At 40.9% G+C, this 25,501-nt stretch overlaps 1 protein-coding gene across 16 annotated transcripts in view; it reads left to right on the top strand.

The window, feature by feature from the left end:
- Anks1b (ankyrin repeat and sterile alpha motif domain containing 1B) overlaps positions 1 to 25,501 on the top strand; it is a 1,141,006-nt gene that overhangs the window by 1,090,356 nt on the left and 25,149 nt on the right. For 15 of the 16 annotated variants that reach the window (XM_047548161.1, XM_047548162.1, XM_047548158.1 and 12 more), the window contains 4 exons: positions 4,138 to 4,266; positions 6,530 to 6,601; positions 22,152 to 22,163; positions 23,093 to 23,179. In XM_047548161.1, the coding sequence (XP_047404117.1) occupies positions 4,138 to 4,266; positions 6,530 to 6,601; positions 22,152 to 22,163; positions 23,093 to 23,179 (300 nt within the window). The remainder of the gene's footprint in view (positions 1 to 4,137; positions 4,267 to 6,529; positions 6,602 to 22,151; positions 22,164 to 23,092; positions 23,180 to 25,501) is intronic. The other variant, XM_047548154.1, reaches the window with a different exon arrangement.

Here is a 25,501-nt window from a genome sequence, read left to right as displayed (position 1 = left end):
AAGCTCTAAAGAAATAGCCTGAAGGTATCTATTAAAATTTCCTTGAGTCATTTTCATTTCTGAAATTACTTAGGCCCTCTAAAGATCATTGTGTCAGTAAAAATTTTAAACATGACAGAATCCTACCCCAAACTTTTCCTACTTATTTTGTTTTTCTAATTAAATATTATTGCATCATTTCCCAGGTTTAGATCTTCTCATTAAAGACAAGTTTTGACTAAAATCATTATTTCAGTCAAAAGACTTTTAGGTCTGTTTGATTGTTATTTAATTTTTAAAGAACATTTTTAAAGCAGGAAATTATTGATTTGAAATATTTGCCTGAGGAAATGTAGGGATCATATAGACATGAATGCATTCTTCATCAAGAGCTAACATGGGGCCTCACAGTTCAAAATTATTTTATGTATGAGGTAAAAATCCTTATTTATTTTTCAATCTCTTCTGCCATTCCATATAGTAACTACTCCACCCAGCTCCTCCATTGCTCATTCCTGCCGTATTTCCACCTCCAGGAGGGTTGAGGCCTAAGCACACCTGGTCTCTGAACTCTTTTGTCTTTCCTGGCAGCCAACCAGGTAAAGCTGAATTCCAGCCAAGGCCAAGGTCATTCCTGTCCTTTACAAGAGTGTGATGTTAAGTCCAGTTGTTGGAGTCCCTCCATTGCCATTAGGTTAATTCCAAAGAGGAAAACCAACATCTACATGTTAAATCTTCTAAATATTCATAGATCTAAGATTTCTTTTTTGAAAAGAGAGAAAATGATGGATTCCCAGGAAGAAAAATTTATTTTCTTATAAATTCAATCCAAAGAACACTTTCCCTCTGAAAATGAATTTCTGGAAATAGCGCTAAGGATGACAAAACTCCGTGTCTATTTCCAGAAAAGTCGATTCAGTCCCTGTAGGAAATTTAAAAATATGGACTGGAACAATATTTCAAGACCCAAAAGAAAATAAAGCAAGGATTATATTTCTCTCTCCCATAATTATCTCCCGTGCTAGTATCTAGGGGATGTCCTATCAGATCACTCTGGATTCAAAGCAGGTGATTTGTGATTTTTGGACAAAGTGGAGTGAGGAGAGCAGACAATGGCGCTGTCTAAACAGCTAAATGGATGCGCCACTCATTTCTTCAAGTGGGTTTCAAATGAAAGATCTCGATTCCAAACACGGGGTGACTGTGCTGGAGCTTTTCAGACCCAAGATGGCTGCTGCAACTTTTGTGGATGATGTTAATATTTGGATCAGCATTTGGCTGTAGTTCTGCTTGAAGTATACAGAACTCACATTAAAACTTAATTATGAAAGTGCGTGAGTTAATTGAACAATTAGAGAATGAGTTTGCATATGATTTGCATGCTTAATGTACTAACCTGCGAAACGCCCCCGTACCCCTAGCTTCACTGCACCCACTTCCACCCCAAGCCCTATTCCCACCCGTTTCCCTGCAACTCTTGGTACGTGCAGCTCCTGCCATGTCTGTTCAGGCTTTTTTGAAACCTGCCTGTTGAGCTCGGCCAAGGTGAACCTCAGCTAAATCAAAATAGGGCTAATGTGAAGACCTGTTGCTTGGTTTGAGTTGTCACATCAGCAGACCCTGATTCGAAGTATCTTTTGATGTCATCCAGATCCTCCTTTTGTATCATTCCACAGAGTTGTGTGCAAACTGTTGTTCTGTTAATAGTGTCGCCTGTGACTTCAATGTACAATACCTGTTTGCTATGTTGTTGTTGCTTTATGGAGGGGGGCGGGGTAAATGGGGGAGATTAGAAGATGATTTGCTAGATTTCGGGAGAACTGTTATTTAAGAACTCTGAGCTGCAATGTTTCCAGAGTTGTAAGCTCTTTTCATTTAAAGCTTATTACACTCAGCTTCAAAATAATAATGAAATCCACATACCCTCCATTTTTAAGTTTATATGAGTTTTTTAAGAATAAATTAGTCTGTGGAAATGAAGACTGGAGTGTTAATGAGGATCCAGACATTTATAAGAGAAAGGAAAAAATCAAAATAGAAAGCCAGAAAAACAAAACTTAACACTGAGATTAATTGCAGTCACTTATTGTTTTTAATAATTAAAAGTCCATATAACCATAAAGAGAAAATTTTAAGAATGAGTCAGGGATAGGTCATTAAGCACACAGAAATGCTCAAGCTAAATTTATAGGTTAAGTCTTTAAAATATCAACAGACAGGGAATAGAAAGATTAAGCCGTATACAGGTAACTTAGTGACTAGACCAAACAAACGTGGAGAGTTGCTCAGAAAAGAGCGAAGAGCTGGAGGAGTTCTCCCTGGTCACGTGCTCCATTGAGATGCCAAGGAGACAGCACCACACTAGTGTGACTCTTCCTTGGACAGGAATTGATCCACCTCCAGCACAAAATGTAGCTCAGTCTCTCTACTACAAATGAGCCACGCATTCCTGAAGGATTCTAGAATTTTCTTCTCAGTTTTCAAAGCTACTTAATAATTTCCAGAAAGCAAAGCTTTTGCTTTACGCTTCCTACCTTTGTTTGCTATCTCATATTCCACCCAGTGTAAGTCCAAACTGCACAGAGAAAATTGGAACCTAGACCTCTTCCCCACACCACACACCCAATATGAGCCATTCCTAGAGGCTTGTGGTTCTTTGACAGTGCTAGATCCTGTCAAAGAATTTAATGAAGACTATGAACTGCCTTTCTCTCCCAAAACATTCAGACTTTGTATTCTTGTCCCAGACTCCTTAAGAAATCCCACAGAGCTGGGTACAAAGATTGAGGAGGCTGAGGCAGGAGGATCAAAGTTTAAGGCCAGCCTCAGCAACTTAATGAGATACTTCGCAATTTAGTGAGAACCTACCTCAAAATAAAAAATAAGGGCTGGGGATGGAGCTCAGTGGTAAAGCACCCCTGGGTTCAATCCCCAGTACCAAAAAAGAAAAAGAAATCCCACAACGTGTTAACCCATTTGCTAATACTTCTGTGGAACTTGGTCTCTAACCAAGGTTTTATTTGGTTTTGGAGTTCACGAGACCTTTTTACGCTCTTCTAACAACAGAGAAAAGTGATTTCTGAAGATTCTATAAGGCTAGCCAAATTCAGGTTAGAAGAGAATGACTTTGGAAATCTGCCTATAGTTAGTTATGTCCCTTTGAGAACAAAGTATTGAATTTTGAAGCATCAGAATCTTTGCCAGGGAAAAGAATAAGAAATATTCCATGTATGACATGTAAACCAGACTGGAACCCAGAAATGATCAGCCAACACAGGCCTTTGACTTGATCAATGCTTATACTAAACTGCAGAGACATAAAACGGGCTGAGGCTGACTTCCAAGAAAGTGATCAGTGAAACCGTGGAATGTTCTTCTGTTTTAGGTCCATCCTACTGGGCCTTTGACACATGATGCACCATCCTATGTGAAGGTGCTTCTGCTGGTGAATCACTTTCTCAAGCACATGCACGTGAGCAAACTTGGCATTCAAGTGTTGAGTCTGCACTGGCGTGGAGGTTTCTTGAAGATGTAGCTTAGTTTAAGCCCAGGCAATCATGGCAGCACTCTGTCAAAACAATTGAATTCCAATAAGAAAAACTCGTCACCACTAGGAACTTTTTTCTTTTAATATTTTGTTTACTATCATACTTATAGTACCTTTTCTCTAGAGACATAAAATTATTCAAAGTATAGAGTACATGTCATATTTGGGAACTGAAATTTATGGAACTGTGTATTCTAATGTGAAAGCAATTCAGACTAAAAGTTTCATTCAAGTTTAAAAACAGAAAATTCTTTCAAAGATGGTATGTTCTTTCTGTTATATCAGAAAATTATGACTTCATAAGTCATTTATTAACATATCATTAAGATTTTAATATTCATTAATATCTTCATGTTATAAAATACTTAGCTTAGGGTATCTTTCAGAAGACAGTAATCCAACTTCTCCACACCCTAAAATAAACTCAACTTTGGGAAATATGCTAATACATATAAAGGCATCATAACCAATAAAAGTATTTACATATGCATAATACACCCAGATGTTTTTCCACATATATAACACATATGTGTAAGGTGAACTCAGGCTAGCTAGAGGGAATGAACTTTGCTTACTGTTCATATTGCCTCTAGAATAAATGTCATTTTTAGACAGGAGACTGGGGAGAGCCTTCTATCACCTTGCGACCTCCAAATGAAGCCACAGCCTCTACTCCAGTACAATACTGGCAGCATCACCCAGAAAAGCTCATCTTCCAATCGTGTGACTACAAAGCTTTTGTAAGTTACCCTGAATCCAGTATTTGGGTACAAGTGGAGATAAAGGGTGTGTTTCTGGTTTCTTTACATTGATATTGAAAAATGAACCAGTCCATTAGTGAAATTCCTAAATGGTTTTCCCTTCTCTTTTCTTTAAAGTAGCATTCTACACATAAAGTCCAACTAACTAGACCTTATAACGCTCTTGTAGTGATCTTGTAAGCTGAAGATCTGTTCTGCCTTCTTCTTATAGAGTTGTGTATCTCAAAAGAAATGAGATCACAGGGCACAGTGGCACATGCCTGTGATCTCAGCAGCTCGGAAGGCTGAGGCAGGAGGATGGAAAGTTCAAAACCAGCTTCAGCAACTTAGCAAGGCCCTTAAGCAACTTAGCAAGACCCTGCCTCAAATTTTTAAAAGGACTGGTGATGTGACTGAGTGAGTGCCCCTGTGTTCAAAAAAAAAAAAAAATGAGATGAAGTTCAATTTAAAAAGGAAGTGAGGAGGAGCTGGGGGTGTAGCTCACTGGAAGAGCACTGGCCTAGCATGTGCAAAGCCCTGGGTTCCATCCCCAACAACGCAAAATATAAATAGGAAAAACAGAATGGAAATGGGTATGAATATGGCCCATCTCTGCATCTTCACCCACTCACCAGTGATCCCTGAACATTGGGTCCACCACTGTGTATCAAAACCAGATTCCTTTCATCATCAATAGGATTATACTGCTGATTTGAGGTTTGTTGTTGTTATTGTTCCCTTTTCTTTTTTTTACAGCAAAGGGAATAGTTATGCGTAGCTGAGAATTGTGAGTAATACAAATAGGTGAATGTTCAAAAGAGACTGCAGGCTTTGGGGCAGGTGGTGGTTGTCATGACTACAGTAGAAAAAAATGGCTAAATATGCGGCAGCGCATTGAAACTACCTCTCCTTAAAAGAAACGTTTCAATTAGGGAAAACTTGCCTGATAACTGAAAAGATTAAAATTTCACCAAGATCATTTTCCTTAATTTGATTAAGATGTGGGCGTCTTAGTTATCTTATTGTAATTAGGGCCCTTTTTCCTTGCGCTGTCTTTTCTCTTGCCTGCAGCATAGGATTTCTTTCAACAGTAATGGGTCCAAAACTGTAGGGATGACATGGTTTGATCTGGTCCAAAGCCCAGATCCCAAATCCCTGAGCCTTTCTGCACAAACCTCTCTTCAAGGCCTTGACCAGGCCCGCTGCTATTCCTTGTGGGGTCAGTGGCTTCCCTGGTCCACAACACCCGTTCCAGTCTTGTTTCTGCACTGTACCAGGTATCTCCAGTTAAGTCAGGAAGTGTCCTTCAAATCTAAAATAATTTAAAACAATTGTATATAGTTACATAAATAATTAAATATTCACATTTAAAAAAATGTGTAGAACTCCTTAAGCAGCGGGGGTGGGGAGGGGATTTAGGAGGGAAAAATGATGAAAGGAAAGAACCCAGTTGATTTTTCAAAAGGTTGGTGAGGATTCAGTGGTAAACAGGCAGCATCGACAGTTTGCTCAAAACTATTTGCCCCCAACCAGAAACAGGAGAATGAGTGACGCTGGGTACCAAGGTGGTATTGGATCCCATCACCTTACAGCAAAGTGGCTGGCAGTTCCTGGGAGGAGACAGTCTCATCATTCCCCACCTCCACCCAGCCCCCAAGTGTCACTTGCACCAGGACTCAGCCCACTCTGCTGTGAAACTGGAAGTGGAGTTCTTCCTCCCCAGCCCCTGCCATCCGGGCCTCAGGTGGATCAACCACAAGGCACACAGCTGTGAATGAGAAGGTCCCCAAACTGCAGCTCTGCCTAAGAACAACCTACCGTTAATTACCTATGCCGCCCAATAAGCCCCAACGGGGGCCTTGTTGCTCAGCTTCTCAGCTGTCTCATACAACCCTGTAATTACACGGAGAGTAGTGAGAGTTATTTTTGCAGATATTGCTGCCTCAAAAAAAGGGGAGAGGGAAGCATTTTTAGATGCTCCCATTTTGCAGTTAAATATGATCTTCTGAAAGATGGCATCTTTAGAAAATGATGCAGTTTCATTATAAAGAGCAATTTACAGCTTTCAGAATGTATGGGTAATTCTGTGACATTCTCTCTGTGAATGCATTTATTTGTAAAGATTAGTTACTGTGAGTTTCTTGAAGTTATCAACAACTTATAGCCAGGAAGCCTAGCCAATAGCACTTCCATGATTTATTTTTTAATTGTTACTCACATTTAAACTCTCCTTTTCATAAATCACTTCTTTTTTGTATTTTAGTATTTAGGTTCTATGCTGATAAAAGAACTCAGGGGGACAGAATCAACCCAAGATGCTTGTGCAAAAATGCGGGTAAGTTTGCCAAACTCTTTTATTCTAGTAGCTGAAATACTAAATACTGGGTATGGATACAAATTGCCACCTTTCAAGATTACTGTTTTCTTCATCTGTTGGTCTGCTGAATCACATTGGTATTACATTAAAAAAAAAAAAAGGTGTTTTGGCTTTGTTCATGTTTATTCTTGGGCTTGTCTCATTGTATTTTATGTCTAATATTTTTATACCATATTACATTTGTTCTTAATTATTTTTAATGAATTTAAGTTAACTATATACTCATTGATGAGTCTCCAGATTAGGAGAAAAATGATCTTTAGTTTATTTCAAGAAAATATTCTAAGCGCACCCACTTGACAGTCTGAGAATAAATCCCGAAAAGACCACTAATTAACTAAAAATTATCCAAAGCCGAAGTATTGCGAACGTGTTATAGAAAGCTAATATTCTATTTGTGTCTTCTTAATTATTCATTTTTTCTTAGTAGAAGAAAAACATTCAACTCCGAGTAGAATAAACCATTTGATGGTAGTAAATGTTGGCAGAAGTGGCAATTCAGATGCCTGTGATTGGTGGCTCGTGGGTTTCTAGAAATCTACTTTACCCAGAGCTGATCTCGCCGGTGCTGTCACTGGGCTCCTCCTGTCCTGATCACTGGAGAGTAAATTCTGACTTTTATTTGTGGCCAGTCTACTTTGTCATTAGTTTTATTTGAACATCTTTTAGTGGTAAATATTTTAAAAGCTTATAATTGAGCTGAAACAATTATGAAGGTCAATTTGTAACATCCTTTGTTCATGGAAAGCTAAGTGTATGTGAATCTTCATGAAATTGAGACCTCAGTCTGTAATCACCAATTAAAAATTTCGATTCATTTAACAGCAGAAAGACTGAAATGGTTGCCCATGTTTGGTAGATACTGTATTTAATGAAACTCAAAGTTCAAGTTTTGTTGATGGTTGCTTGCCATGAGTCACTTTTATTCACAAAAGTAGTGTGATAGCTGCCAACATTTACTGGGTAATCACAATGTGTGTGACCCAGTGTTAACTATTAACCCCATTTACAGATGAAGAAACTGAGGCTCAGGGAGGTTAAATGACTCCCCCAAGATCACACAGTAACTAACTTGCCAACCTGGGACTGGAATTCAGATCTGTCTGACTCCAGAACTCAAGCCTCTCTGGATCTTCCTGAGCCTCCGTTTTCTTACTTAGAAAACGACATTAGATTGGATGTCCTTTAGGGGTTTTCCTGGTTTTATAATTCTGGGAACCTTGTGTTCTAAGTATACACACATCTGCCGAAATTGTGTCACCACTGGACAATGAGAAAATGGGAGACATTTTCAATCATCAAACCTCATAATGATTTCTGAGATATTCATGAACATGTCCAGGAAATCAATTTGGCCTCTCTGACTTAGTACTATTAACCAAATTACCTGGGTCCAGATACTTCAGTGTTCTAATCAGCATAAATATTGCCTTGTGCTTGTAACATCGTTTAAAATATGCCAGATCTGTGATTTGAGTTTCAGTCAATTTCTTGAAATTGAGTGGATCTGAAATTACATCCTGATAGCAATAGCAAAGCCATTTTAATAGTCTCAGTAGAGAATAATTTAGTTAAATACTTGTCTGTTGCTTAAAATGAAATTCAGAAAAAGCTATTTATTTAGAAGCCATTCTTCTGTTCTTTGGGGCATTTTTCTGGTTTGCTGCCCTTGGTGTTTATTTTAGATTGTTTACATGAAAATAGAAACTTTATTGCTTCTCGGAATATCATAAACCCTCTTTTTCCATTTTGATTAAATAGATGAATCCTTAATACAGTAGCTAAAGTTGCATTCAGTGCCTTCACAGGAGCCTTTCAAATCCAGAAACAGATTTGATCTGTTATCTGGGACTAGTGTGTTGTGACGCAGAACTTGGCCAGCTACAAATGGTGTGGATCTCAACTTGCAGCTAGTTTTCAGTGGGAACCCAGTGTTGCTGTTTTCTCTGCTTCCAGCGTGGTGGGATTTCAGCTTAAAATCCCAGTACAGTGAAGTCCCCCGTGGGAAATACATTAGGACACAGTTGGTCTTAAAAGTTGGTAGACAGTATTACTAATAGGTCAAATTACTTTATATTTAAATTACCTGATTTGTTCTTTTATTTGAAAAAATAAGAAGTTTCCAGTTCAACAGTATGCAGTTTAGCTGGAATTAAAATTCCCTTCCATTTAAAAAAGTAAACCAGTGTGGTTCCTGAATTTTGAGAGATGTTTTCTTAAATGTACTTTGTTAACTAAGTACAGACTAAGAATAGGCTTCTGCTCTCCATGGAAGAAAACAACGTGTAAACATTTAATTATCACAGAGTGGTAGAAGTACAACCAAAGAGGTCTCCTCTCACTTTGCTGTCAGCCCAGGGGGATCGTCAGTGATGATCCTGAAAATGACATAGAGTCAAGTTCTCCTATAATCGGTTTATTAGGGCTTATACCAGTTAACACTTACATGCCCAGCCTGCACAAGAGGCTTACGTAATGATTTCCCCTCATCCATGAAGTAGAAACTGTGTCCCATATCCAAAATGCTTGGGACCAGGAGTGTTCCAAATTTCTAATTTTTTCAGATTTTGGAATAGTCACATATATAATGAGATCAGTGACCCAAGTTGAAACACAATTCATTTGTGTTTCATACACACCTGTGCACATAAGCGAAGGTAATTTTATGTGCTGTTCTTAGCACACCTGCATTTTGATTGTGACCCTTACACGAAATTAGGTGTGGAGTTCTCCACCTGTGGTGTCATGTTGGTCCTCAGAGAAGTTCAAGTTTGGTAGCCTTATAGATTTCAGGTTCTCAGATTAGGGATGCTCAGCCTATATGGTCATTGTCCCCACTTTACATATGGGGAAACAAAGGCTAAGGAAAGTCAGGCATCACCCAACCAGCAAGAAGTAGCCTCAGGATTTGAAGCCAGGCCACTTCCCCAACGTGCAGTGGAGCAGACCTTGTCCAGGGTTCTAAAGCAGCTGAAAAGATGGATCATTTATATTTCCTAAGAACCAACTTTGAGAACCCTCAGTCCATAAGATCAGGACTCGATTAGACCATATAAGCACACACATATCTAGTAATCTGGGGTACCTTCCAGTGTGTGAACATAAACAGCATTTTCACAACAGTCCTTACTGCATCCTTAGTATCTCTAAGATGTTGTTCCTCATAACGCTTACTTTAACACATTCATTTTTGCTCCAGCAAAAACCAAATGCAGTTTTCCCTTCTTGGAAACATTTGGAGTCTTTGATAGTCACAACTGGTTAATTTCTAAATTTATCTAAACCCATTCATTCATCTCTAAGGACCCTTCAATTCTGAAATAAAGATAATTTTCACTGACTTCCTAGTGTTTTATTATACATATTATTTCCACTAAAAATACACCATAATAAACTGTGTTAGATGGAGTTTAATTCACACCATTCTACAATAAGAAACCATCTCTCTCTTGATTAGCTCATTTTAACCTGTCTTTTTTTCCCCTTCAAACTGTCTTAAGATTTTTTAAATTAGTAGGTTGTATTTTTGGAGTGGTTTTAGGTGTACAGAAAACTTGAGAGGAAGGCAGAGAGATTTCCTGTGTCCCCTGCCCTTGCACAGGCATAGTCTCCTCCAGTCATCCTCCTCCACCAGATGGTTGTGTTTGTTACAACTGCTGAACCTACAGCCACACCTCTTAACCTCCCAACTGTATAGTTTACATCACTGTCAACACTCTTGGTGTTGTGCATTCTGTGAGCTTGGGCAGTTTGATGGTGGCCTGTATCCGCCATTATATCATTATTCAGAGTAGTTCACTCCCAAAAAAGTCCTCTACTTTTTAGAGCAGTTTGAGATTTAAAGAAAATCTTGGCATAAGTTAAAGAGTACCCACAACTAACGACTTGCAATAGTGTGGTACATTTGTCTCAATGATGGGCCAATATTGATACATGATTATTAACTGAAGTCCACGGTTTACATTAGAGTTCATTGTTTGTGTTATGCACTCTTTTGAGTTTTGACAAGTGCATAATATTATGTATCCACCATTATATCTTGGTTACTTCCAAATTTGGGCAAGTATGATAGAGATGCTGTAAATATAAGCATTTGGATGCAGGTGTTTATCTTAAGGTTTTTCCCCCACCTGGATTCAAACTCTAAGTAATAATATTGTCTTCTGAATTCTGTCTAGTGAAGAAGAATCAATAGGAATTAGCATTAAGCCCTGATAATTTTTTATTTAGTAAATTGCAGTTTCTGTTTTATCTTGGAGTCTTCAGTACAACCCTGGAATTAGGTATGCTTTGATAACGAAGCATGCTTTAGGTAGAGTGATTTGTATGAATTATTTTGTTCCTTGGTATAGTGCAGCCTGGCTGCTTATTTTCTGTATCATGACAGCTTTAAAGACATTTCTATTTAAGATTAAAAGTCTAAAAACACATTTTAGGGATGTGTGAAGAATGGTAAAAGGTATCTGTCTTACCTGAACATATTCATTAGCTCTGCCTTTTATGGTTACTCATTGGGTTTTCCAGCTAAATCCATGCTCAGTGACACAGTCTTCATTTCTCAAGCAATTCCTGGGGCGGGGGGGGACCTTCTTTCTGCCATTGCTCAAGTCACACTGTATAGATGCCTGGCTACTCATCCTGTCCCCACCCCTGCCTTAAAAGCAGAGACCGTGTGCATTACAGCCTCATCACCAGCTTTATCATAGCTCCCTTCCAAGGTGGTCATGACAAAGTAAGATATGTAGAGTGCCTAGCTTAGAACCATCCCCTAACATACTGGCTTCTCCTCCAAAGGCTTAAAAATGAGTAAATTCATGGATTTAGCTGCTTTTGATTATTTTATTTGTTTCTTCCCCAGCTCTGAAGCACGAGAGTCCCATTCACTATCCTGGTTTGCTATGCACACAGTATGTAGGAGAGTATCCCAAGTCTTAGGAATACTGTTCTTTTATTTCCATATGTAAAGGGCCATTGCCAAAAAGGAGGGAAATAATGAACAAGTGAACTATTCACAAGATGATATATGTAATTTTGCAATTTTATAATCGGGGGAGGTTATTTGTCCCAAAATTGATTGGGAGTTGCCTCCTTTTAATAATGTGTCCACTGGATTGAATTTTACAAAACATATTGCTTTAGATTTTCAGTGGTCTGGGTTGTTGTTTTGTATTAATAACTCCCACTCTGAAGATTCCAAGACATACAGAGTTTGGTGAAATCAGGTTTGGCTCTGGCCAGGTGGTCCCACTCAGTATTGCCTCCCCTGGGCTTACACGCACCGCACCCCCAGCCCTGAATTAATATACAGGACTCCATCACTTCCCTAATCAAATTAAATACCCCATTTGGAAACATCTGCTACTGGGAGAGGTGGGCCATTATACTCAATTTAACACTCTGCCGTCTTCCTTTCTCTAATCCCATAGTTGGCAGTTTATTATTCACAGGTGTTTGTGGTCAAGGAAATTTGTCTTTAAAAAAGAAAAAGAAAAATCTGCTTTTAATCAGGATAAGGTAGCAATCTGCCTTCCTGGTATGAGAGGAAATGTTTCAAGGTTGTTTCTGAGTCAGGAATGAGCAGATCTTCCAGTGTGCTGAGGCTTGGGAACCTTCATTTCCAAGGAAACAGGCAATGTCCCCTCTCCTCTCATTGGGCCTCTTCCCCTGAACTTGTCTGATTCTTTAAACTTTCAATCTGGAAGCACTTCTAAACTATGAATTTTCAGATATATAGATTTCTGAATAATAATCCATCCCTTAGTTCAAGTGTGAAGACAATCTTTTTTCTATGCTTTCAGAAAAACAATGGTGGAAATGAGATGAAAGCTTTTTTAGATGGGAATGTTAAACATTAGAAGAGGCTCAAACTAAAATCCTGACTTGTTCTTCTATCTATACACAAATTCCTTCTGTGAGTGATTTTTATTTTCAGAAATAACTTAAGGAATTACTTCTTAGGAACCAGGCTGGGAGGAAAAAAAATAAAAAAGGCAAACTATTGTCTCTGTGGCTCAAATTTCAGGGAAGAATCAAATACATTTAATTTATCTTTCACTCTCTCCCAAATACTGCACAAGCCACTGAATACAGGTCTAAGCCCAAAAATATATGTTGTGTGTGTATGTGCGTATTAAAGTAGTGATTGTTACGGGGCGCAATTTAAGAACAGACCTATCACCACTGAGAAGTCCAAATTTGAGAGTCTTTATTAAGCCGGCCGGCTGACTGTCTCACACAATGCCCCAAAAAATGGCTACTGGGAGAACAGCCCCAACCACAGGGTTGTAGGATTCTTATACCAAAAATCACATCAATCATAATTGTCTATTGCTATGATTCGAAATTACACATTAACATCATGAGAACATCAACAGAGGGGGAAGTGGGTCAAAATGACCCTTACCTAGGTACAAACTAAAGAATGGTTACTAACATCCAGACAATCACTGTTCACATGGTACATTGTTTAGGAGCAATAGAAATCAAAAGAGAGCAATGTTTCTTTACATAGGAATTATCATTCTGTATTGTTAAACATGTCACACTAAGTAACTGATGATGGGCACAGAGGCAGGGTGTTCCCATGGGAGAAACTTATTTCCTACATAACATGGAGTCTCAGAGCAAAATGGAGTCTGTTTAGTCATTTCCCTTAGAGTCTGGCCTATGACATTCTCATCGAGCTAGATCTGTCAGCCCATCACAGTGATACCTGGGCTGCAGGTGTGGTTCAGTGGTTGAACCTTTGACTAGCACCCATGAGGTCCTGGGTTTGAGCCCCAGCACTGCTAAAATTAAATAGCAGGGGCTGGGGATATGGGTCAGTTGGTAGAGTGCCTGCCTTGCAAGCACAAGGCCCTGGGTTCAAACCCCAGCACTGCCAAAAAAAAAAAAAAAAAAAAAAGCAGCACACACAGCTACACTTCTGACACCCTATTGCTGACCTTTGCTCCACAGACCTTTTCCTTTGTGTTTTCTCAAGGGTCTACACAGTAAAAGACTAAGAAGACTAACCAGTACTGTCCATCTCATTGTCTTCACACTCGCTTCCCTTTTTATTTTTGTTTGTATTGCTCACATAACTGAATTTTTCCTCCCATTTGACTCTATCACTGCTCCTCACTGAAAGATTTCATGGGCTTCTCCTGTCCTGAATCTCCACTTAAGTTTTTTCTAAATATGTTGATGTGATTGACCCAAGTATTTCGTTCTGATGAATGCTCATGGTTGCAGCCACCATGTCACGTCCATGATGTCATAAAACTGACACTACTTGGTTATGCTCACAGATTTTTATTTTGCTTCCACTGTTTTGCCAGGGGCTTGCTGTCCTTTGGAAAGGGCTTTCTAAGTGAGAGCCTCCATCCTCAGAATAGCGCTAGTAGCCAAAGTCTGTTGATGTTTGCTACATGCTAGGCACCGAAGTATCTGTGTAATCCTCTCAACTCTACAAAGCCGATGGTAGGCTAACTGTTGAGGCAGGCCCAAAATTACTAGTTAGGCTCTCTTGCCAAGGCTTCCAGCAGGCCAGGTTATGTTTTAGTATGTAGCCAGGGCTGGGAACCAGCTATTTTATGGTTAGTCAAGGTGAGAAACACTCTGATTCAGCATATAGACTCAAGGTCATAAACATTAACTTGTGAGCATGCGTCCCCCCTTATATAACCTGTGGGCAGTGTGCCTTTTTTGATCAGCATGTAAAAAGGGCCTAAGGAGAAGACTTGGGTGAAATGGGCTAATGGGGACAAAATGGGGACAAAAATGAGGACTAACATGGAACTGGCTGGGAGCTAAAGCTAAAGCGGGTGGCCAGAGGCTGTAGCTGCCATTGAACAAAGCATGTCTACTATCCCAACTGGATCTTAGGTCTTCTTCCACCTGCCAAACCCCAAATCTGTTTCCTGGGTCAGAGCCCCTCACAACACTAACATACCCATTTTACAAATGAGGTAACTAAGACAGAGAGGTGAGGTAGAAACCTCATAACTAGGAAGTGGTAGAAGTAAGCCAGGAATCCAAATGTGCCCTCCTGTGCTCTCATTCCTACAGTGGATCCAGGAGGAAGGAGCTGATCAGTGGAACCCCCACCACACAACTCACCACACACACTCACCCATGCACAGCTGAAGTTGTACTTACCAGTGATTAAAAAACTCAATGTGTTTTTCATGCATTGACACTTTTTAAAACTGAAATCATAAATTTTTTAAACTTTATTTTGTTTCTTATTACAAAAGCAATACATTTTCATTGTTGTCCACTTCTAAAATGGTGACCAGAAGGGAAATAAGAACAACTGTAACTTTACCACCCAGGAGTGATGAACACCTCCTTATAACACCTGTTTGAGTGTGATGCTTCAGGTTGATTACTTACACATTCGTAGGCATTGCTTTTCCACTAAAAATTGAAAATGTTCTGTACCTGCTATTTCATAATCCATTTTAAAACACAATATGTTTTGAAATATTTTTATTCCAGTGGTATTCACCCTCAATATTACTTGTGGTGGTTGATTCCAGTATGCCAACCCATCCTTGAACCATACGTATTTAGCCAGTTCCCCTGGTTGGTTACTGGGGCATTTCCATTTTTCTTAAATGGTAGCCAGCACTCTGGGTGACATGCCTTTTCCTGCTGGGTCAAATGGTATACACCTCTTGAAACTTTGGATAACTACTGGAGAACTGCCTCCTGGAACACCCATCTAGTTTACACTCCCATAAGCAGTGCACAAACCCACGTTGATGTTTGCACATCACGTCTCTCAGCAGCATGTGCTTAATAACTTGGATGTGCTCCTAGTCGAGGGAGAACTGGGGAACTTTTATGAGAAACCATCCGTCTTTGGCATGATGCCTGCTCTTATCAGCATCTATTCTGGATGTAACTCTACAATCTCTTTTTATGACTTCTCCTCCTTATTTTATGTGAAGAATGTTTTTTGCTTTCACAGTCCCTGAGAAACCACGAAAGGATTAAATAATTTTTGTTAATTGCTCTCAAGACCAAGAGCTGTAGCTAAATGCTAATGAAGGATTTTTAGAAATCACTTGTCAAGTGGAGAAAGCGTGTTTTGATAAACTGGCTTCTCTCTGGATTAATGTAGAACGTGGTACAACTGGGTTTACACGCGTAGCAGCAGAGGACAGTTCTGACAGCGACTTTCAATCAAATTGATCAACTGCATTTTTAGAGCAGTAGTTCTCAAAGTGTGGGCCCCAGACCTGCGGTGTCAGCAACATCTGGAAACTTGTTAGAATTGCAAATTCTTAGGCCCCACCTGCAGATCCCTGAGACTGCAACCAGGAGTAGGGCCCAACAATCTGTTATTCACCAGGTCCTTTGTGGGACTGGATGCTAAGGCGGGTCCACTGGACACTCCACCAAGGCTGCTGTGTAGGCATGCTGACCTGGGTGGACACATTCTGTCGTCCTGCCTGTAAACCAGCTAGGATAAGAGGAACAGAGACAGAAGACACCACGCTGGGCCGTGCCAAATATCAGCTAGGGTTTGTGAGTTACACAGGCTGGAAATGCATTCTGAACGGCCACTTGCCTGCTGTCTGTCCTTGTCACATGGTCTTAGCTCTTGAACCAGAGTTCTTATGACCAGAAGAACCCTTGAGAGGTCATTCAGCCTTATTTCCCAAATGAGGCCCACTCTTGGTGTTTATGACAGGTGACCCCACGCTATTTTTAAAGTCATCCCAAAGAAAACTTTCCAGCTGCCCCTGGTAATCATTATGTCCCATGCACCCACCCACCCCACCCCCAGGAAGCCATCCCCTTCTTTCAGTGCCTGCAGTTTGAATCAGTTTTTAGTCTCAGAAATGAAGACCTACCCTCCTCTCCTCAAGGCTGAAAAATCCCAGGATCCTCACAGCTTTCTCCACGCCATAGGAGCCTCTTGCTAACCTTTGGATCATGTCTGTGTGCTCCTCTACGCCCTTCAAGACCTCCTTCCTGGCTGTGGGCACCAAGGCTCTCTGAAAAGTTTGTTGAGGCTCTAGGTATGCAGGGGTGGTTCTTCTTGATAGCACTACTACATGCTCAATGCTGAAGATCAGATCCTTGCTCATTTCTTTAGCAGGCATGGATTTCAGCAGCCATGAGATTGAGTCCTGTGAGCTGCTACATTCAGCCATTTTTTACTTGAAAATGGTGACTTCATAGGGTCCAACAGAAGACTGCAAGCTAGTGATTGTGGGGGAGACAAATCAAGAAGGTGTGGGTGGTCCCCAAGGATCTCCCCATGTAATGAGAGAAGCAGAGGCCCTGAGACCCAGGGAAGTGGACACAAGGAAGTAGCAAAGGTGGGAACACAAGAAGAAAGCCATCCCATCAGCCTGGGAGGCCCAGGATGCCCTTCCCCAGAATTCGAACCTCGCCCTGAGTTTCCGCAGGTGGGAGTTCATTTCAAATGGCTGCTTTGGAGTCTTCTCTTTTTGCCTTATCATCCCCACCACCCAGCTAGCTGCATACAAAATCATCACAATATTGCTGGTTTTCTGTATTTTGTATGCATTTTGAAGTCACTGAGGGCTACCAAACGTAATTGTCTGATCTTAATTTACTTGCTGAAACTGAATGTTATAATTAAGCTTTGTAACTAACTAAGGAAAATATTATATGGCAAAATTAATAGTTATGACTCAACACTGAATGAATATCCAACTAGAAAGCATTCTCAGGGTAGCTGTGCAAAATCTCTTCCATAGTCTGCTTCAGATACACTGGTGTTGTAAGAATGAAGGGCTGGGGCTTCCCTGGTGGACTGCCTCACTGTTAGATTTCCCCTCTGCTGCTGACAGGGCTCAAATGATTCTCACTGGGAACATGAGTATCTCTGCAGACTTGCACCCAGCCCAACAGCTCACAGCCCAAGTGCTCCTGTGGTGAGCTCTCATTCATGTGCTAGGAAGGCTGTGCCCAGATCAGATAGAGTCCATGCATTCATAGAAGGACATTCCCATATTGTTCATCCTGCATTCAAAAATGAGAAACCAGACCAGGTGCACTGGGTGCACCCCTGTAACCCCAGTCACTGAGGAGGCTAAGGCAGGAGGATTGCAAATTTGAGGCCAGGCTCAGCAACTGAGGAAGGTCCTAACCAACTTAGTGAGAGCCTTTCTCAAAATTTAAGAAATAGAAAAAGGGTGTGAATGTAGCTCAGTGGTAAAGAACCCTTGGGTTCAATCTTCAGTACCAAAAGGAAGAAGAAAAGAAAATAAGAAACCAGGCCTAGGGTGTAGCTTACCCAGCATGCAGGAGGCCCTGAATCTGATCCCCAATATAGCAGTAAAACAGAAATAATGTGAGAAACTACAATTGACCTTCCATATCATGGGTTCTGCATCCTCCAATGCAGCTAACCATGGATAAAAAATATTTGGAAAAAATATTGTGCCTGTATTAAATAGGTACCCTTTTCTTTCTTGTCATTACCTGCTAAACAATATGTAACATAGATTGTATTTGGTCTTATATGTAATTCAGAGATGATTTAAAATTCCTGAGAACATGTGCTTGGATGCTTTGCAAACATAATGTCATTTTAAATAACAGACTTGAGCACCCACGGATTTTGGTATTGGGGTGTGTCCTAATACCCCATGATACTAATGGACAATTGTACTTATTTTTAGGACATGTTTTAAAGCTAAAATAAAAGCATCAAGGGTTATTTCTGACCTGATACCAAACAACTCCTGATTTATAATTAAAAAGGAAAAGAAGAAAAATCATTATTTCTTTTCCTTGGTGTATCTAAAAATCCTTCCTTTAAACAAATATTTGATTGTTCAATTACTTATTAAGAATATTTCAGGTGGCCACCTCCAGATATGAAACTGTGATTCAGTTCTATTTAGTGATAAAAACCCAAGTGCTAAATATAAGGCAGCCTTTGAATTTAAGATTCAAAAGTTGCATATTATTTTAGATTTCAGAGATGTAACATCTCTACCTAGCTAAATATTATTTCCTTTGGAACAATAAAAGGATATTAATCTTAACTTGGAAAACTATGCGCAAAACATAATAGATTGTCAGTATCATGCATTTTGCAAGAGAGTAAGAAAAGGTTAACTCCAGGCCTTACCCATGAGTATTTGGCTGCTGAGGTATCCAGAGCTCCTTGTTACAGATTAGCCTGTTCCGTAAAGCTGGCACCAAACAGGAGGAAATTTGAAGACTTGGAAACCTCAGAAATGCCACCAAGAGCCCAGGGTAGGAAAAATCAACTAGAAACCAAAGCCAGCCGGAAGATAAGACTTGTCCTGCTCATTTTAGTGGGGAGATGAGCCTGAAGAAGAGTATTCTGTTTATGCAAATAAATGAGGCTTGAATTTTAAACATACTCTTACGGGTGTGTTACTTGTTCAGAGGAGGCACTCTCGATCTGGGAGGGGAGAGAATGGTGACCGGAGAGCCAGCAGAGAAGGTGGGGCTTGGGCTTGTGATAGGACGGAAGCTCTGCTCCTTCCCACACCTGTGACATCGCCTTTAAATGAAATGGACACTTACTGGATTTTTTATTTATTTAGTTATTTTTTGCCTCCCTGAAGATTCAGTATATTTGCTTTCTTTTTATGCATATTCATCTTTCATTAAAATTAAGTACAAAAGGCATCTTGGAAAACTCCGCCAAAGTGCGCCATCAGAAATCCCCTAGAAAGAGTTAGGGTCGTCCTGTCCCATGGAGAGCAGCATTGCCTTGCTGGAGGGGCGGGACCCTGAAGCCCCACCGTGGTCTCCTTGAGCTCTGTGGCCAGTGCATCCTCTTGTCAAGGGGCGCAGGGGGAGAGCAGCACAGCGTGGGCCCCAGATTGGAATACGTAGCCCAGCACTGCCATTCACGGAGGCCTGGCCCAGCCACCGTCGCTGACACCCCAGTTAAAGAGAACGGGAATTCTTGGAACCCACAAAAGAAAAAGAAAGGCCATTCTTTATCTTCCCTGTTTCATTCTGTTTGCATATGAAGTGGCGTCTTTGAATCATGACAGAATCGCCACTGCTGCCCTCCGTCCACCAAAGGGCATGGAGTTGACACCTGCTGCCCCAGCTCTTCGATCCCTTACGTTCACCCCTCCGCCTGCTGCCCTCGCTCTCCTGAAGCTTCTCTTCCGTGTCGGTAAAGCCAGGGATTTTACCCTCTACGCCCAACAAAAGTAGCGGCTGCTGTGTGTGCCAGCCGCTGCTCTGAGGCCCAGGTTTTGAGCCTTTTTAGTCCTCTGGGCATTGGGCACTGCTCTACCTTCTAACCAGCCCCCTCCTTGGCTTCTGTGGGCATCTTCCAGCTCCATCTTGGATTCTTTCATTGGCTCTTAAGAATTAACTTCCCCAGAGGTGTGGTCCTTAGCGCTGTTCCTGTTCCCTTGTTGAGCCACCTCACCTGCTCCCATCTCCCCAACCGCCCTCTAAGCATGGACTTCCAGATCTGATCCTCACCTCCAATTTCCTATGTATCTCCACCCAGTATCACACAGAGGACGCGCAGGGGCCTTTCCCCTGTGTCTGTGCAAAAGCATGTCTCCCCCCACCTCCACCCCACCGCCTGGTACTCCACCTCAGTTAACCAGCGGCTTCTTTGCCTGTGACACACTACACTCATTCACTGGGGCTCCTTCAGTTCTCCACTGCCTTTACTTCAGCCAGGCTTAGGGGCTCCTCTGCATTTGCACAACAGTGTCTTGCCTGCCCATCTCCAGCCTCCAGCTGTTTCAGCACATCTTCCACACAATCACTATTTTTCTACAACACAAATCTGTTTGTGTCCCTCCCAATTTAAAGACTTCCAGTGAATTCTGAATTGACAGAGTAAGTCACAACCTTCCAAACCTCATTTCCCATCAGTTACATAAACCCACCACATTATTTCTCATGAACAGGTGTGTGTGTGTGTGTGTGTGTGTTGACTCTACTGCTGTATCAGACCCTTCTGTCCTCTTGTCACTTGGAAAATTTCTATTCAATATTTAAGTCATCTCAGTCAGGCAATCAGTGTTTGTTGAATGAATGAATAATTAAAGACTCACCCCCCCCAAAAAAAAGACTCACCCCAAGCTCTTGTGCAAAGTAAGATTCTCCCCCATTCACTTCTCTCAAGACACTCTGCTCATATCCTTATTGTTGCATTTTTCGTCATTGCATTGTAGCTGTTCTTCATATCTGACCAGACCAGGAACGACCTTGTGTGCTGCCCCTTCCATTTCTTTTCTGCAGGCGGACATCATGCCCAACCATCTTTCCCACTGAGCCCAGCTGCAGCTCAGAGTCCTCCTCAACACAGCCCTCAGGCAGCCTCTTTAAGCCGAGTGGGATTTGCACCCTTTTTGACACTCCCTGCAGTAGACTGAGCTTTTACAGTGAGGAACATAGTGGGCTGCCCCAAAATAAGTTGCTGAAAAAAATAGCAAGTGGGTCTTTCTTAAGACAAAATGAAATATTGGTAATTTAATCTTAATGTTAACTACTTATTGTTTCATGCTATAGATAAATCTGTTCAGGAGAATGTATTCATGGCAAGAGATGAGCATGTTGATTTTCCAGAATCCATTGTTCCACTTTGCAGAAAGTTCTTCACACACACATTCAATTAACCAAACTATGACCTGTGTGGCCCAGCCCTCTGTGTTTACAGAATCTATCATTGCTTTGCCTCAAGACCAGCAGAATGCGTGTTATTTCTGCTAGCATTGTCTTTGATTTGACTTGCACATTTTTCAGAAGTAGTTGGGAGAAGCATTAAAAAGATGAAAGTACATAACCTTATATTCCATTTTCATAATATCTCTTTTTGGAAATTGCAAAAGAAAATTGGCAAGTCTAGGTAATTTTAAAACTAGTTAAAAAACACTATAAGAGAGCTTCCTTTTTCCATACAGTATGAAACAGCAAATATCAAATAACAATACTTTTTATCAAATAAAAAATCTGTCTTTGAAACAGGTTTGCTAACTCTCAGAAAGATGTGTCAAAACAATCAGGATAATTTTGAAAGATAGAGACCCTTTCCAAGGGTCAAGCAAAAGATACAATATAATTATTATCAAGTTCAGTAAGTTTCATGCACTGTTCAATTAAAAGCCTTCTTTTGTTCTGGCAGTATTTGAGAAATTAAAAATGGAACATTGTGTAATATAAATGAAGAAATTCAACAAAAGTTTATATTTTATTCCTGATTCCCTTAATACACACAACAACTGGTTGTCAAAAGCTCAAAGCAGAAGGTTCTTGCATGTCAGTCCTAAGACTGTGCAGTACAGTAAACAGATGAGAAGACAAGAAAGAAGAGATGGACTGTGAAAGCCTTAAGCAATCTCTAAAATAACAGTTTCACCACATCTGCATACATCTTGAAGCCTATTCTCCTTTTGTAGCATCCTTTACTTTTTAATGAGTTTATGCTGTTGGTGAATTATTGAAATGATTTCCTCTCTCTCACCTTTTCATGTGTTTTCTCTCCTATTCTCTTCCCACCTGTCTTATCTGGAAACTCCATCAGGCTAACTGTCAGGTAGGTTTTTCTTGATGTTTAATGTGATTATTAAGAGTATCCCATGGAGGAAAATCAAGTAAACAGTCTGTTGGTGACCAGTGATGGATGATGAGATTAAGCAGAAAAGGCACATACTAAATTACAGAGAAACTTTTTGCAGATTCATAAAACTAAAGAGGATGCAAACCCTAAGCACATTAAGCCAGTGTGAACATCTATCATGAGGACTTAGCCTAAGGGAATACAGCAGCTCCCCATGATAAAGTAGGTTACCTGGACTGTCCAGCATTTGGCTATGACTCAAAATACAGACTGCTCCTGGAGGGCTTTGTTGTTACAGAGCAGTATTATGTCCTTTGTGGTCACACGTGATTCTACTATAAATATGCCATCAGCTTCTATGGGTTTGGCCAGGTTCGAGAAAAATGCACAGTGATGTATTTTAAATTCCTGTTTTAAGTACATATCCAAATATCCCCTGTGACTTAAGGACTGAGTGTGACTAAGAAAAGGACAAGGCAGTGGTGACATATATTTTATGAATGCTAAATAAATGCACCCCTGGAGATAAATCTACCATGGTATAAACCTTGGCAAAGGAATGGAGACAGAGCCCCTCATTTTCCCACTGCTACCAGGGGAGAAATCCACCTGCACCCACCTGAAGCGGTGGGGCAAGCACTTTTTACATCCTCAAGTGCAAGGCAGGTATTTTATAAGCCCAAAGCATGGCCAAGCCCAGGAGAAGAGAAGCAGGCATTTAAATTAGAGTGTGTTTGGGGTATACTTGATGTGAGAGAGTGTGTGTATATATGCACGCACATGCATGTGTGTGCGTGTGTTGTCTTTAACACATGCACACATTTTTATCTTTCAGGAGGAAAAATTATGTGCTCCAGTTGCCATGCAACACCACGGCTCTAACAGCTTTCTAATTTTAATTTCAGAAGTCTACAGAGCAAATGAAGAAGGTCCCTACTATTATTCTTTCAGTCTCGTATAAAGGAGTCAAATTTATTGATGCAACAAATAAGGTAGGCACCACACCTCTCTTGGGTTTAAACACCGGGTATAGTCTCAAGTAGGTGATCTAAAGTCCTATTTGAGTCACTCCTAACACCCACCTTCATGCTTCCTGCTCATACTCGCTCGCTCTCTCTCTCTCTCTCTCTCTCTCTCTCTCTCTCTCTCTCCCCTCCCCCCCTCCTCCCACCTCTCCCTCTTTCACATGTATATATCATCCATGGAGGAAAATCAAGTAAACAGTCTATGGGTGTCTGGTGATGGATGATGGGGATAAACAGAATATAAATACACAGAAAGGCATGTTTTATTTGGGGGTCTTGACCTGGGTTTCCTGTACATATTTTGCTTTTATCTTTTCATAATGTCTTCTGTAACAGACTGTGACCCCTTACCTGGCATGTCACTTTGGATCTAGAGAACACTAAAACTAGGGGGCAAAATCACTTAAAAGAAACAGTGTCATCATTCCATGAGAGGAAAGGTTACTGATGGAAGGACTGGTACATCTCTCTGGAGATATCTATGTCCTTTCTGTCTGTACACATAATGAACACCTGACCCTGACTCCTTTTCACAAAACCGTAAGTGTCCCTGAAAAAGTATAGAAGAGAGATGAGGTGACCACTGTTGGTGGATAGTATCTCTCTTCTGCCCTGCTCACCCACACCTCCCACCTGGACCCACTGCATTTTGGAGACAAGGAATGAGAAATCATGAAACAGACAAACTTAAGCACCTGGAGTTAGATACCAGGGGAAAGTTCCATCAGCAATGACCCTTTGGTGTCTATACTCAACCAATTAGAAGTTTTCCTGATTGCTTTTCTGTATAGTTATTGCATCAGCAATCAGCTAAGCCCAGACGCCTCTAATCTACTTCAGAAAGCGAGCTGCTAGTTTTAGAAAAAATTCTGAAAGTCAGGAAGACAGCGTATAACACAGCATTATCATGCGGGCTAACAGTAGCTGGAGCGCTTTGAGAGTGAGCTGCCTGATGGGTAATGGTGATGTCAGCCCTAGACTTGGTTGTTGGCAGTGACTGTTGTCAGATTACATTTGCAGAGACTCAAATTAGAACAATCCCAATTGATTTGTCTTTTTTTCTTGGAAACAACTTTAGTTCCAGGTACACAAAATTATCTTATCCTTAAATTATATTCAGCCGTTTAAAAAGTTCTACAAGGTGGGAAACGCTCATTGAAGATATCATTGCTATCTGCTGTATCTAAATTTAAAGAAAGAGTTTGGTGCCTGGATTTTTCTCACTAACCTGGAGCAACTGTCTCGTCTCCATCTGCATTTGAAAAACTTGAAAAGCAGTATATTTTCAGTGAATGAGTTTGACACTCTCTTACCCGTCTTTGATTCTGACGATTTCTAAACAAGGGGCATTTGCCCTGGGAAGTTCCTACAGTCCTAAAACTGCCTTTCAGCTGGCTGCATCTGTCCTTTCTGACCCATTCTCCACCATCACAGCATTGAGGGAGAGCTCTGACAGGTCTGTTGCTTATTGTGTTACTGACACCTGGAGCTATGTAGAAGCCAATGCTCCTGTACCTCTAGGAGACATTTCTAACTCAGTCACCAGTAATTAGATTAGTTACCCATACATACACCATTGTTGCCAGTGATTGCTCTTTGGAAGCCTCAGCAAAGAAAGATCTGCAAAAGATCATTTTATGTACATGAAGACACAAATAAAGAAGGCCAGCATACCTTTCAAGCCCTTGCAGTGTGGTCCTCAGAATATTTTGGGAATGTAGAGCAAAGGTGAAGGGCAGGTGCCAGCAGCAGGGGGTGGGCAACCTCTCTGTGACCGTATAGCAGTACATGCCTGGCTCTTTCTGGAGTTTGAGGATGTCCATTCAACCAGCAGTGTAGCTGATCTCCCTGCCTTATGACAGTGGGAAGAGATTAGAGGACTCAGAGTGATAGTTTAATGGTTGCCATGCGGGAGGTCAGAGCAGAGAGATTGTTTTTAGAAGGGTAGACGTTAGAGTAGTGCAGGGTTGCATTGGTGGAACTGGACTGTAGAAGACTGAAGCATGACCACCAGCCAGGGCTGAAGGACTGGCTTCAGAAGGCACAGAGCATCTGCAGGGAAGGAGCGACCTGATCAACTCGAAAGTCCTGCTTTCTGTTTTTACCTTACATTTCCCCCACTGGGAAGTGTTGTCTGGGTGGGCTGCTTTGGTCTGAAGGGAAGACTTTGTGAGAGGGAAGTGTATTTGGAGATCTCATTATTTCAGGTGCCAGTGGCCACTAAGCCTGTACTCAGGCACAAGCATAAGATGCACCCTTCATTAATATTTGATGTTCTTCAGCAGCGCT

Source organism: Sciurus carolinensis, chromosome 4, assembly GCF_902686445.1.
Source record: "Sciurus carolinensis chromosome 4, mSciCar1.2, whole genome shotgun sequence".
NCBI lineage: Eukaryota > Metazoa > Chordata > Mammalia > Rodentia > Sciuridae > Sciurus > Sciurus carolinensis.
This window is presented reverse-complemented; position numbering and strand designations above follow the sequence as displayed.